The sequence below is a fragment of the Neodiprion lecontei genome, chromosome 4 (genome assembly GCF_021901455.1).
Source record: "Neodiprion lecontei isolate iyNeoLeco1 chromosome 4, iyNeoLeco1.1, whole genome shotgun sequence".
Classification (NCBI taxonomy): Eukaryota; Metazoa; Arthropoda; class Insecta; order Hymenoptera; family Diprionidae; genus Neodiprion; species Neodiprion lecontei.
This window is the reverse complement of record NC_060263.1, coordinates 16,954,286-16,969,676: the sequence shown is the minus strand read 5'-3', so window position 1 is coordinate 16,969,676 and position 15,391 is coordinate 16,954,286. Positions and strand designations below refer to the sequence as shown.

Genomic DNA, 15,391 nt, shown 5'->3' with positions numbered 1-15,391 from the left:
CCGGGATTCGAGGCTGGTATATAAGCAATTGAATTCACCCCTGCCACGTGTGGCTACGTATCACGGATGACGGAGAGAGTTACGTCGCGGCTGATTTTACTCATTTTTCTTTTTGCTTATTCTGTACAATCAGGTACACAGATCATATAGCAATATGCCAGAATTTTCATTTTCGCAGTCCCCAATTTTACGAAGGTTTTATGTTTTACCCTGCGGGAATGCTTTTTTTTCGATTTTATGGCAATTACAAGTTATGTAGAATTTTTATCTGAAGTTAATTTGGCAAAACCTTGGAACCGTAACTACAACCGTGCGCAATATTTACGAAGGATACAATTTCGAATTCACGTCATATTTTCTCATCGACGGTTGTTTAAAGTGGATCATATCTTTACCCTTTACATCTTCTTGTCCTTAGATTTAATGTACATTGAGAAATGAGCCTTGTAATATAACGCAGAACTTGAATCTTATAAAGTTCACTACTTTTTGATTGAAAATTTTTCGAACAAAGACCAGGCTATCATTATATTCACGGACGATGTTTACCTGGATTAAATATTTTTTCATCTTCGCTTACTTGAAACGTAAATATTTGAAGCCCATGAAAAAGATGACAAAAAATCGAGACAGTCTTATTAAGAGATGGTTTACTAATTCTTCGTTCAGACTTGAGATCAATAATGACCCCCCGTAAAATTGTATAACAATTACTCCGCACCCCGGCGATAGCGAAATAACGAAGTTAAAAAAATCCTCTTTCTTTACGCTTCTAGGACTCGCAGAACGGCCCGGTTCTGGACCGATGGAGCATATGCTCGGCTGAGGAGGAGCCGCTGGTCCTTCAGCAGTTCCTCAGATTCGCCGAGACGCGTCCCTTCGTCCAGCAACTGTTGTTGGCAGCGGGAACGCCGGGATCGGATGCTATGTCACCGAGTCGTCGACCGTCGCCGCCAACGATGCCCCTCGCCCACCTGCCACCGCCGCTCCACCTCCTCCACTGCGGACTTCCACCCCCGGGTTCGCGGCTGCCGCCCCCGCCGCCGCCGCCCCCGGTCTCACACCCGTCCATGTCGCCCAGCTCGGGGCAGAAGCACCACTACAACCACTCGTCGATAAACGCCTCGACGACGACGACGACCACGACGACGAGCGTCAGCTCGCCGCCACGGAGTATCGAAAATTCACAATTCACCGTGTCCCCGTTGAACAGGCTGCAGAGCATGCAGCCGTTCGACTTCCGGAAGCTCGGGGCCCTCGGTCTTCCCGGTTTCCCGCCGCTTCCACCGCCGCCGCCGGCCGACGTGATCCTCGCATCTCGAAAGTCGATGCGACACTCCCAAAGATCTCACAGTCCTCCTCTTCACATCTCGAACTCCCAGCTCAGGCCTCCGGTACCAACGATGCCGCCGGTGTCTTCGGCCGCCCTCACCTTCAGTCACTCCCTAGCCGCGGCCGTGTCGTCGGGCACGCTGCCTCCGAATTTCCCGACTCATTTTCCGCCCCCGCCAATGATGGGGAAGCCAACGGGCGGCGGTATGCCCGGATCTATCGACATGCACAGCAGCGGCGAGAAGAGCAGCGATTTCGGCTCCGAGGACGACGAGGACGACGACGAGAACTCGGGGAGCGCACTGAACCTCAGCAGGCGGGGGGACGGATCTGCGAAACATGAGAACCACCAGAACCACCACCATCACAACAACCACCATCATCATCACCATCATCATCATCATCCGATGTCGATGCAGCCTGCGCCGCTTGGGAGGCCGCCCGGTGTCCCAGGACGGAAACCGCACTCCCCGGGGAAACGACAGCAGTGGGGAACCTCGCCGAACCTACCGCTCAACCTTGGAACGCAGTTCATAAACCCAGCGACGGGGAAGAAGAGGGTTCAGTGCAACGTTTGTCTGAAGACCTTTTGCGACAAAGGGGCGCTCAAGATTCATTTCAGCGCCGTTCACCTGCGGGAGATGCACAAGTGCACGGTCGAGGGCTGCAACATGATGTTCAGCTCGCGACGGTCCCGGAACAGGCACAGCGCGAATCCTAATCCAAAGCTACATTCCCCTCATCTCAGAAGGAAGATCTCACCGCACGACGGACGTTCCTCGATGGCTCACGCTCTTGTCCTTCCACCCCAAGTTGGGCTCCCGGTACCGGCGACCGGTCTGAACCCTCTGTCCTTCGGATCTTTTCCTCTCCTCACTCCGCCGCCGGATCTGCGCCACTCCGCCGCCCTTGACTTCAAACACCTCGATCTCTCGTCTAACCAGAACTGCAACCGCGCCGGGTACGAGGAACTCCATCAGAGGAGGACGTCGTCGAACACAACGGCCAGTATGTCGCCACCTGCTCCACCCACCGCACAGGAATGCGATGAGGAGGAGGACGACGACGACGGTATCGTCGTGGTAGCGGAGGAGGAACACGGCCATCAACCGATGATCGTTTCGCAAAGAGACGAGGAAGACGATCAGCCCGCCGATTTCAGTCTGGCTAAGCGACCCAGGCTCTCGGTTAGCGATCTCGACGACGACTTTGCGAGCAACGTCGACAGCAACGAGGACAACGACTCGGTCGGCACTATCGACCAGCCACCGTCGTCCGTTCATCCGAACTCCGCGAACTCGAACACTCACAACCGGGGCGTACGGAAAAGAAAGTCCCAGAATCCTACGAGGTGCGCGATGCCGACGGAGACTCATTCCTCGTCCACCGAGGGTGAATCCTCGAACGACGCCATCTTCCAGGACCAACCCGAGGACATGTCAATGTCTCGACTCCAGGAAGTTGAGGAAAAGAAGACTACGTCTCCTCGACCTTCGTCCCGGAACAGATCGACCTCTGGTTCCCCGGAACGGGCTGCGGTCGTCGAAAGTTCCGGAATCATTACTACGGGGTCGAAGCAGGAGAGCAACGGGGATACGCCAATTCTCGTTACGGATGAACCGCTCCAGGAGGAACCGAGGGATCTTAGCTCGAGGGCGAGCAGCGGTCGTCGATCTCCCAGACAGTCTAGTACTCCGGAACCTGTCAAGGCGGCGGCCTCGCCGTCGAGAAATGTCGACACGACGTCGCCGCACGAAAGCCGGGATCGAAAAATTCCTGAGAATCGCAGAGACGAGAATGAGGACCACGAGCAGGACCGGAACCAGGACCAGAACCACGACCAAGACCAGGACCAGGAACAGGACCAGGTGGACGAGGAGGAGGAGGAGGACGAGGAGGATCAGGCGGAGGATGATGATGATGACGAAGATGTCGAGGACGAGGAAGAGGACGATCAAGTCTCGGTCAAACGCCGGCATCAAGAAGGTGAGCGCCCCGATGATACAACCCCCCGTGCCCGATCGAGTTCGGTCGACAGCAGCCACCTGACAACTGCCGACGACCTCTCGCTCGACTCCTCGAATGCTTTGCGTCAACTCGAGTCATTGTCGCAGGGTCGAATGCTGTTCGGAACGCTACAGCAGCAGCAGCCGCAGCCGCCACAGCAGCGGCAGCAGCAGCAGCAGCAGCAGCAGCAGCAGCAGGAGGGTTCGAGGTCTGGCAGAATCTCTACCAGCCCCACCAGCTGCAGCCCAACGATGGAGAATACGATGATGGAGCAGTCGATGATCGGGGACCGGCTGGACATCCACAGCCTGGACAGATTCGAGCGGTTGGACCAGTTGGAGCTAATGGACCGAATGGACACCTACTCTCATGGCTCACGCTCATCCAGCGCCTCGCCCTCCACAACGGGCATGGACATGGACAATAGCCTTATAACTTACGCCCGTTACGAGAACGGGGGCTTCGTAAGTACACAGGAGGTTCCCCTGGACAGGGAAAATCCTCGTCGATGTACCGCCTGCGGCAAGGTGTTCCAAAATCATTTCGGGGTGAAAACGCACTACCAGAACGTCCACCTGAAGCTGATGCACCGGTGCAGCGTCGACGGCTGCAACGCGGCATTTCCATCGAAAAGATCGCGGGATCGGCACTCGGCGAACCTTAACCTCCACCGGAAGCTGTTGTCGACGTCGTCGAGTCCTCCCCTCGCGAACATACCATCGGGCAGCCTCCCGCCGCACCTCGTCGACGATCCCCAGCTGAACCCGCTCCTCCACAACGAGTTCTTCGCGAGGCTTTACGCCGATGCCGGTATCGGGGCGATCGGCGGCTATCCGCTGCCCCCCGGAGGCGTGCCGGGCGTCGATCTAGCCGCCCGAATCCCGCCGCCCCATCCCCTCCTCCTGCCTCCTCACCTCGGTGCTTTCACGGGTCTCTCATCGTTCGCCAGTCATCTCGCAGGGTTGAACGGCATAACCCATCAGCATCTCAACCATCTCACGAGGTTGTCCCAGGAGCGTAACAACCCTCGCAACAACTCGTCCCATTCCGGTTCCCCGGTCTCGTCGCCGAACCCTGACGACCTTCACGGGAACAAGGATCAGGAGGCGGCGAGATGCATGATACCGGGCTGCGACAGGGTTTTCAATTCCAAAGCCGTACGCGACGCGCACTCGCGCGATCCTCAGGCCCATCGCGATCTACCACCAGTTGTATCGACCAACACGTCGTGACCGCTATCCTGGTATCACGCTCTACGACAACGTAATTACTCTTTGCTGTGATGCCAAAATCTATTATAACAATAATACCAACAACAACAACAACAACAACAATAATAATAATAATAATAATAATAGCAAATAAAAAAAAAGAATTCTCACTGCTCACTCGTGTATGTATACAATATATATACATTTATGCATCTATATATCATATATATGTGTACATGTATAGGGATAAACGATTTTTCGTCAATCGTTGTTCGTTGTATACTTATAATTATATATGTATACCTATACCTAGGTACACGTTATATAGACGGTTTGTTATAGATATAATATACCTAGTTTCTATGATATCCTGGGTATCATTATTTTTGTTCTTATTATTTTTATCATCATTATTATCATTATAATACGCAATCTTCATCGGTCGATCGATTTTTACACTCTTCGTGCTTGTTTTTATTTTATTTTTTTTTTATTTTGTTGTTTAATTTTTTTTTTTTTATTTTCTTATTATCATCATACGGCGGGTAACATGTACAATATTTATTGATTAAAAGCTAATCGTGCGGAATGGTATATATGTATAACAACCGTTGAACTATCTATGCTGTATAGACGAATAAAACTTAGAACGTTATTTAGTTAGTGCAGACTTATATTGTGTTTGTATACGAGAAAATCAGATGCAAGGCGTGTATGTGTTTGTGTGTGTGTACATGAGAGAAAGAGAGTGAAAGAGAGAGAGAGAGAGAGAGAGAGGGGGGGGAGAGGGAGAGAGGGAGAGAGGGAGAGAGGGAGAGAGAGAGAGAGAGGTACAATGAAGAATAAAAAATTACCGGTAATTAATATTTAATCACTAACCAATCAGTACTGTGTATATAATATACATACATACCAATAAATACATTATATTATATAGTCCTTAAAATGTCGATGTGTTAAGCGTAAAGATAACTAAACTATTCTAGGCTATACTATACAAATATAATATACATACACCTACGATTTATAGTATCGTATAACATTGACATATGTATACCGCACCTTGGTGTGGACTGTTGCAAATTTTTTCATTAAATTTGCAAACGAAAAAAAAAAAAAAAAAAAACCAACACCAACAAACAAACGATGGAGAAAAAAAAAATAAAATGATCGAAACAAGGGCAGCTAAAATAATTGCAATCTTATAGTGCAGGGAATTAGCAGTAGCGTTAGCGTGGTAACAGTAGTGAATAATAATAGTAGTGCAGTAGTGGTACTAAATTTTAAGCTGATAAGCTCGCCAGCAATATATGTCTACATGTATCTGTAATGTATATTGCTCAAACGCGGGAAATTGATATCAAATTTTGACGGAGAAAGATAAGAAATTTGAAAATAATTAATTTAAAAAAAAAAAAGAAAAAAAAAACACAGAAAGAAAACCACGAACTTGAGTCTCTCGCTAGATACATAAATAATGAAAATAGTTAGATTTTATTTATTGTTTCCTAATGTATACATATATACACAATGCAATTACACTGATGTAGATACTAATACAACGATGATGATTGTCATTACTATTATTTTTATGATTATTCTTATTATTATTATACAATATACACATAATACTCCCGTATAAGCGGCCAGTAGCGGGCACTGCCGCCTGACTTCCTCCTCTTTATTATCGTAGAAGAATTTATAAATTTTACTTGATTAACGCATATATATCTGCCTACACTTACGTACATCTGTAACATGTGTATACTATCAGTTTTAAATGGATATAATTTAAATTTTATTCACCGTGAAGTGTATTTCTTACACTAAAAAATCCTTTTCAATATTCCTGAAAATTTTCACGCGAAATTCTCCACATACCGTAAATTACGTGCAAAAATACACCAAATGATATCGCCTGTTCCGTTCGAAATTTTTAATACGGTTTTCGCGAATTTTCTGCACGTATGAATAATACACGTACGTATTTTTATTCCCAGATACATTTTACGTATGGTTATATCAGTGTTAAACATTATTTTGGCATTTACATGACATTTGTTGTAGATACATTATGTGATACATGTATATTGACGATATGTAGGAATTGATCGACTGAACGACGATAATTATTTTTTGTTACTTCCGCGCGTGTTTTATTTTCCTTTTTCTTTCGTAATTTCAATTTTTATTCATTCTTATGTTTCTTTGGTCCTTGGCTATTATTCGAAACGTACGTATGCGTAAATTTCAAGGAAGAAACTTGAGAGATTTTAAGTACGGAAAGAAAACGAAACACAAAACGAATGAATTGTTGTATTGAAAGAACAACAACGCAAAAAATAAAAACAAAGGAAAAAATCGACCTAATCTACAATTGTAATTATGTATAAATTGAATGCTATGATGTATATTATAGATCAATTATAAAGAATACACTCTCATTATGAAAATAAATATATTAAAATTAAATAATGAGGAATTAATTTCGACCTGACGGCACTTTACATACATGCACAATAAAGCCCAGAATAATGCGTCTGAGAATAATTTTGCTTACTACCTAATTGTAATACATATGGGTAATTCTTGTTCAAGTCGAAAAGGTTCTGAATTTCGACTCTCGGATTTAGCTCCAAAATTTTATCGAGCTATTTTTTCAGTAAATACTCTACTTCAAAGCCTTTTTGTTCACTTACCAATCTTTGCTAATCGTTTATAAAAAATTTTCATTAATCACCAGTCAACGTACGATATTTTTATTTTCAAAAATGACCTTCTCTTATTGTAAGGTAAAACTGCCAAGGCTCGAAATATTAATTTTCACTCAAAGTTTTCGAAAAAAAAATAATTTCACGTTTTCGAAATTAATCACAAAATTGGAAATTCCCAAAGTATGCAATTTTTGATTTTGATCTTCTTATTTTGAAAAAAAAACCATTACCAAGTAAACGAAACATTTTTCCCCAAATTCGACATCCGATGAAGTTTTCTTCATTTATTATCGCTTTGTTTGTTTAAAAAAGTCGAAACCTTTCTGTCTACCGCGGAATACGTTAGTTTCCTCTTTTATTCCAATATTCATCAGCACTCTTCAGTCTTCTATTTCCTAGATTATTCTCGGCTATTCAGATCGCTCTATCTCGCTCTCTCCCTCTAATCCGCATTCTAGTTCTCAGCATCCGTCTAAATTCTATTATCGATCGTCATCGGCGGACGCTCTCGCTCTCGTTCTTCGACTATATAAGGGAACTCTCTTTTGGATAAGAGTTCAGTTGTCGATCAGCTTTCAGCAAGTCACCACGGACCGAGGTCCATCAATATATCGCTTGTTACCGTATCTCAGGGTTTCAAATCAGCATTCTTTCACTCGCGATTCATTGATCCATTGTACTGCATTGAATGTAGCATACATGTTTAATTTTGCACTTACTAAGAAACAAACAGAACATCGGATGTCCGGGGTTCTCATATTAGAATTGACGCAATTGCACTTTATCGTAAGTATCGGGCCGGATAAATCATCTTACTAAAAATTATTTATTCTCTCTTAAAGCAACATCGTATTCAATAAACTTACTTCTCAACAGTTTCTGCATAGCCAGCCCTCACTCCAGTCACTAGATCTTGGTGACCATTTTAATTACAATTTTTTAATCAGGACTTTCTGAAACGAAGTCTACGATTGCATAAAAAAATTTCCAATCATACCAGTTGAATTCATGTTCGACGGTTCTAATTGCCTTTTATGGGACTTGATTTAGATGGAAGTTTCAAAATGGTGAAGTGGAAAAAAAATGTTCCATTTTTACTTTTTTCCAAATTCCATGCGAAGTTAGCGCATAAAACGTGAATTCAAGTCGTCGAATATCAATTTAACTGGAATTTTAACCAATCATCGGTTTCACTTCAGCAGGCCGTAATTTAAAAAATTGATCATAAAGCAGAAAAAATTCACCCCATATTGAATCTGGCATTAAAAATTTCCTTTTTTTTTGTTTAATTAAAAAAAGAAAAAATTGAACCAAAATTAAAAATTGTGAATTTTGAGGTTCTCCAATCTTATGTTTAAACTCGAAAATATTTGGTCAGTGATCACGACGGAAGTTCGAATTGCTACTTCCCGAAAACTGAGTGACCGGTAACATTTTATGTCACGGTAATTTTAGTCTTACAATTGGAGCAAGTTACGTTTGAGAAAAAAAGTCGAGAATTTTCAACAATTTGTTTAAATTTTCGATAGACAGTTGATTAGTCAAAATGCGTAGGTACGAAAAACAAAAATTGCTATGGAATATAGTTTCAAAGTTGAAAAAGTAGCTCGAGATAAATTTCTAACAGTCCATCGCAATGTGAAACATACCTATAATGTATAGCCGTAATTAAAAGACGTAACTGTATACCTTCATGTATATACGTCGAGTTATCAGTCGCAATACGAGACGGAGAAAAGTTTTGTAATTTTTTACTACACGCATGTATACGCAAGTGACGTAAGGATGAGAAATTCTGGAGACGAGGAGCCCCGCCCTGAGCGGCAGTTCGCTTTTTGAAAACCCGAAATCTTCCGAAATGAGAAATACTTAGCCATTTATCAGAAAATATCTCCGGAGAACCGTCACGCCCACCTTTCCGATGTAGAGCTGAAAGGCGCGTTATAGCTGCCCGTGCAATTTGACGATATATTTATATCTTTCTTTTTCTGTCCGTTAGCCATCTTTCCTTCTCTTATTGCACTTTTATTTACTCACATGTGTATTTATTTCTCAAACGAATTGAGTAATACTCAGCAACAACGACGTCGCGATGCCGCTGCAGCCGTCGGAGTTTTCGGTGTCATGGTAATTAGTCGGAACGAAATATTCCGAAAGAGGTCGCCCCGTCGATTTGGCGAGTTAATTACACCCGAGCTAGAGCCGTGCCGGCACTTCGTTAAGTTCCTATCCTCGAGGCAAGATAATTACTGGCTTTTAATCGACTCGCGCAGGGCGATTAGATTATACCAACTCAACTTTGCGCCCTGCGCGTTTCCCGGTTACGGAGATGTGTATGATACAGTTTTGCACGTACAAGGGATGTAAACTTTTGCTCAGAATTTCGCGTAATGCTGGGAGGAAAACGAAAACGAAAACGTTGCTTTACAATTAGGCGCCAGATTCGTTGCGAACGTAACCGATAGCAGAGGCGTGCGTTAGTGCGACAGAGAAAAATCGGGATGAAAGATGACGCTGCTGGGTCTTTTAATATTTATTAGGATTGTCATTGAAATTATAACAGTAGAACAAGGCCGACTAGAGGCTGGTTGAACGAAAATATTACATTCATTAATTTCCGTGCGACACTTAATTTGAATTCCAAAAACTTACGATTTACGTCTATAAATATTTAAAACTTGGGTTATGTAGTGCCAAATGACGCAGGCAACCTGACTCCTTATTCATCGTTATTGAGGTCAAGAAAATCACATTCATTAAATAATAACTATTGAAACATGTTTAACTTATATTTCTGCATATACGGTACTGAGGTTTCGGATTTTACCCATATTTAAATATCGGGTAAATTCCGCAAGATTTAGAGTCAAGAGAATTATAAACGACATCGTTCGAAGAATACGTTTTGTGCGCTACAATAATTCTAACGTTAGTCAATGCAAAAGATTTTTCTAACAACAAAGTTCACATCCTGTTTTGACCATTGAATTCTTGACTCGACAAAACACGAATTAAAACAAGCTCAATTTGTTTTGACGGAACAATTTCATATTTCTAAAACGAAACGAACGATGTGCGTTCAGTCAAATTTTTAGTCCTTTTCTTGATGCAAAATTCACATTATCGCGAGGAACTCGCGCCGTGTTATCTTGACTAAATTGACAGTCAGCACGATAATTCAAATGTCTATACCAAGTTGCGACAAGTATTTTGTTGAATTAAGCAAGTATCGCAAGTTCGCCGCATTTGACTATAGCATTAAATATTTTAATCAAACGAACATCACTCGACTCAAATAACCCGTTCCCTCCGTATATACATAAATATTTTGGTTTTAAGATTTTTAAATTCTTAAAAACAGATTCGTCGCGTATTTGAAAACCCGCCATTACGACCCTTTTACTCTTTACCCTCCCAACGAGCCACGTTTCCCGATACGTTACAGATGTAACCAAACGAGACCTATAGAGTCGCGAGAGTTTACAAGCGAGCGAAGGACAGTGTATTGCAGTGGTGGGACCGAGAGAGAGACGTAAGCGGGGAAAAAGAGAGCAAGCGGAGTCGGTCGGAAGAGGGAAAGAGAGGGCTAGGCGGGAGGGCGTACCTCGCAAGCATAGACATATAACGGCCGCCCACCACATCCCCTTCCTCTACGGTCCGCCGGCGCGGTGACCACTCGGACAGACGCGTGAGCTGCAGTGAAATGAATGCCGGTCCGAGTGGTCGCTGCTCGCCGAGTTTACTGGGATCGAGACCGTGCCGTTTGAAATACGTCAAATCAATAACTATGCCGGCGGCAGCGTGGATTGCTTGAAAGATTTCATATTATTTGGCAGGATTTTCGGATGATAAAGACGAAAATAAAATTTAAAAAACAAGAAAACACCGCGTGCAGTGGTCGCTTTCCTTCATCCTCCTGCCACACGGCGCGGCCGCAGCGTGAAAGATGATTGAAAAATAACAGGCGTCCGGCTGCGGGCAAGGGAGGACGAGAGGAGAACGGCAAGGGGCGAGGATGATGATCGTTTCGAAAAAAACGCTAAATCCACCGAATATTACGTGCAACCAAGCCGGAGAGCGTCGGCCACGATCCGCGACGGGGACGGAGGACTCCAGCCTTGCCGAGGATGGGTATACCGTTTAATGAAAAGGTAGAACCGTAACCTGTCTTTACCCCGAACCCATCCTTCTCGGCCCCGCTACCGTGGCGGACCGCAGAAAAGTGGGCCCTAGCAAAATACGGTCTATACCCGGCTCTCCGAGCGCGATTGGCCCAAGATTGTATAGATCCGATCCGAGACGATGCCGATGCGCGTTGCACCCTACACACAGCTGTATATGTATACCTGTACCCACCTATTAATGCATCACAGAGACACCGCACGGCACGCAGATCGCACGCGAGACAATTTGGCGCATCGCTTCAGCGTACTATATATTAATATATATAAGTAAAAAAGTATTTTGTAGGTAATAAAATTTTATAAAAAAAAGTTATACGCCCTTTTACCACCAAAATCGCCTTTTTGCCGAACGGTAACAAGCATCTTTATTCATTTATTCGATGAACTCAACTTTGAACGTTCGTATCGACTACAAGATGAATAGTAGCATAGACCTTTTTTATAGAAAATTTCATTACCTACAAAATGAAAAAAAAAACGGCTCCGTAACTTGCATAGTTTCCGAGATATCCCGGTTAGAGTGTTTGCATAGCCCTCATCCTGTGTTAATCAAATGGGAAAAATTCAATGCGGATGCGTCACCTTTTAGAATTAAGCCACCGTGCTCCGGTTTCACGAGGCTTCGTTTGAGGCTCAAAACTAACTTTTTCGAAGGCAGGTAAGAAAAAAAAAAAAGTTCAAAAAAAACCACCCTAATATATATATTATATATATACATTCACCTATTGCTACTGTTGCTGCTGCTAATCGCACGGGTTCCGAATAGTCTTTGGGCTCACGAGCAGCGGGAAGCTTGTACGGATATAAGTGTAGGTCTGGGTGGTATCTTTTCGTGAATTCTGTCTAAAATGAAAAATGGAAAATAAGTATACACTGAGAGAAATTTTCAGTTCCGGTTACCGCTCAGTCCTTGACTAATTTAATTTTTTACCACAATCGAAAAATATAGTTCTAGGTACAAAATGAAAATTAGTTTCGTAGCTGTTACCGGAAAATCTAGTATCCGTTACTATTCTTTCTCATTACGATCACTGTTGCTATATTTTCTTGTAACCGTTGCGAAAATTCAATGCTTGTGCGACAATAAATTGATGTTGAAGCCTTGTTTAACTAAAAAAGTAGAGTAAACCTCACAAACTGATTTTGCGTTGCGATTACCAAAAAAGTATCGTCAATAGCGCAAAATGGTTACGCGTATCTCGTTTTTCGTAACTCCAACAATATTCAAACAGTTTGTTTTAACGATACCCGTTTTACTGAATTTTTCTAGTTACTGTAACAAATGAAAGTTTTCTCGGTGGACTCGAAGTTAGTTATCGAATGTGACATGTGGCGTATATATTGTAAATACTGTATATTTTGTCAAATAGTTGAGATGAATCTTTTTGTTAGCATGGAATAATCGACGCGTTGCTGAATGAAATTAATCTCTTCGTGTTGAGAAAAAAGAATGACAGCAATCAATTCCAGCACAATTTAGTCCAATTGGAGATAATCGGTCTCGAATATAGGTATATATAGCCATGTAATTTTATGAAAAGTGTAAGATCCATTTGAGCAGAGGTATTCAAAAAATGGAGAAAGTACATAAATTTTTTTTACTTTGAACAGAAAGTAGAAAATTCTTTGTAATTCTGATGCACGTAGACCTGCACGCGTCGGTATAATATATAGCGTGCGAGCGTAACCGTGAATGTCAGCGCGCAGTCGCAGATAAAATCTGTTGGTAATTTAACGTCCTGCACATGTCGTCGTCCCCCTCCTCGAACCACCAAGCTGAATTAACCCTCGAACCGAATTATCCGGGTTTCACGGAATATCCTGCGGTAGTCAATCGCTCTTTTCGATCGAGACCAATCAACCGATCTGTCGTTTATTTCTCAAACAATATACAAAGGTGTAATAATAGAAGAGACCGGGGATGCAACTTCGTGAATATTGCTGAATTGCAACTAATCCAATGCATTACAAAGCCTATTTACTTACTGAATCGAAAATAGCATTCGATGCAAGTATTGAGTTGCATATGGTATAAGAATTGAACATGTAATTATTTTTTTTTTGCGGTTTCTGCGATATTCTCTGTAGTCAATGTTATATTTCTCTGGGAGTATCGTATGTACACAACACCACCCATGGTCGCACTTGTCAAACGTTCTACATACTTGTTTCCGGTGCTGCGATACTATTCGATTGAGATTCACTTTTACGAAAATCGAAAAACAAATTCTACAACAATTTATAACAACACTGTTTTTACACTTTGGACCAGATATATATCCAACAGTGTAGTATATGGCTGTGATAGTTTGTTGAAAGCAATCTGTTCGTTGCATGAATATGCAATCCTCTTGTTACAGTAACGAGACTAACATCAATGAGTTCCACTTTATACACGTATGTCCCTGCATGTACCTCATAAACGCGTCAAGATAAGAGGCATTGATTCCAAAGCTTCCACCACTGTAATCCAGAAAAAAATCATATCGATGAGTGGCGAAAGTGGTCGCAGGCTATCCAAAGATGGAAAGCTGTAATGGTCATACGGAGACACCGCAAAGGACGACGCATGACATAAGTGAATATAATGGTATCCTATGTGGTAGGTAACCATCTGTTCGAACATATATTTCTTCGTCACAGGATGTCACAAGTTTGCTGCTCGACCATCCACCACAATTGTTGTGCCTCCGGCCGATTCGGACACGCGAACCTATAGGTACCGGTTTTTCAACACACCGCGTCTATTATTATGCACACGAGATGCGTGTGTGCATGTCCCTAAACTCAACAACGCTGATAGTAGACGAGGCAAGATTGCAGTGAATTAGACTCGGTGTGAGTGTTACAGTACGTCACAGGTAAATATCCGTTGCCTCCAATTCAAACCCTGATGTTGTACTCCAGTGTATGATGATGTGCTTAAGATGCAGCCCTGTTTAGACGCAGGACATGTTTGATGGATTTTGATGCAGGCCTGTAGCCTATAATCTTGGAATAAAACATTCAATCTTCTGACCACTGAAACACTTTTTTCACCAGTTGCATATAATACACTCATTCTTCTCGATTCTCCGTATGTCTGTAGTAACAGGAAAGTATTGAACGCAAGTAACAAGAATAGTTACGTTCTGTATGGGTGAATTAAACCAGCAATATAGTATAAAAAATTTGAAAAATTATTCAATAACTAACCTTAATATGTGTGCTGTGCCTTACAGATTTGAAATTGCTCGAGTGTGAAATTTTCTTTTTGTTTGGCTCGTTATCGTGGCAGAAAATGACAACATTTTCGAATATTTGCATTAGGTTTGCAATGTGCAGATCATTGCAGGCAAATGACACTGGGTCAGCATCGCGTGTCTATAGGTAAATCTATAAAAGACCTGGCAGAAAGATTCGGCACTGAGAGAAATTTTTACTTCCGGTTACCGCTCAGTCCTTAATTATTTTCATTTTTTACCACAATCGAAAAGTATAGTTCTAGGTACGAAATGAAAATTAGTTTTCTAACTGTTACCGGAAAGTCTAGTATCCATTACTATTCTTTCTCATTACGATCACTGTTACTATATTTTCTTGTAACTCTCGCGAAAATTTAATGCTTGTGCAAGAATAAATTGATGTTAAAGCTTTATTTATCTACAAAAGTACGGTACATCGGACAAATTGATTTTGCGTTGCAATTACCGAAAATAGGAACGCCAATAGCGCAAAATAGTTACGTGTACCTCGCTTTTCGTAATTCCAACAATATTGAAACCGTTTTTTTAACGATACCTCTTTTACTGAATTTTTATAGTTATTATAACAAATGAAATGTTTCTCAGTGAGGGCAATTGCGAAACGTCTGATTCGTCTCTCATATTTCGGTCAAACTTCCAAAAGTCCATGTGGGGCAGATTTTTAACACACCTTCGTGTGTTTAACTCTACAAAAATCG

General features: G+C 42.7%; 1 protein-coding gene across 2 annotated transcripts in view; it reads left to right on the top strand.

Moving 5' to 3' along the window:
* The window catches only part of LOC107218463, a 259,589-nt gene extending 253,913 nt beyond the window's left edge, over positions 1-5,676 (top strand). The window contains exons 5-6 of one of the 2 annotated variants that reach the window (XM_046736982.1): positions 777-3,318; positions 3,447-3,893. In XM_046736982.1, coding sequence (XP_046592938.1) covers positions 777-3,318; positions 3,447-3,766 — 2,862 coding nt within the window. In that variant the 3' untranslated portion in view covers positions 3,767-3,893. Of the gene's footprint in view, positions 1-776 lie in introns of both variants that reach the window. The other variant, XM_015656350.2, reaches the window with a different exon arrangement.
* The last annotated feature ends 9,715 nt before the right edge of the window (positions 5,677-15,391 follow it).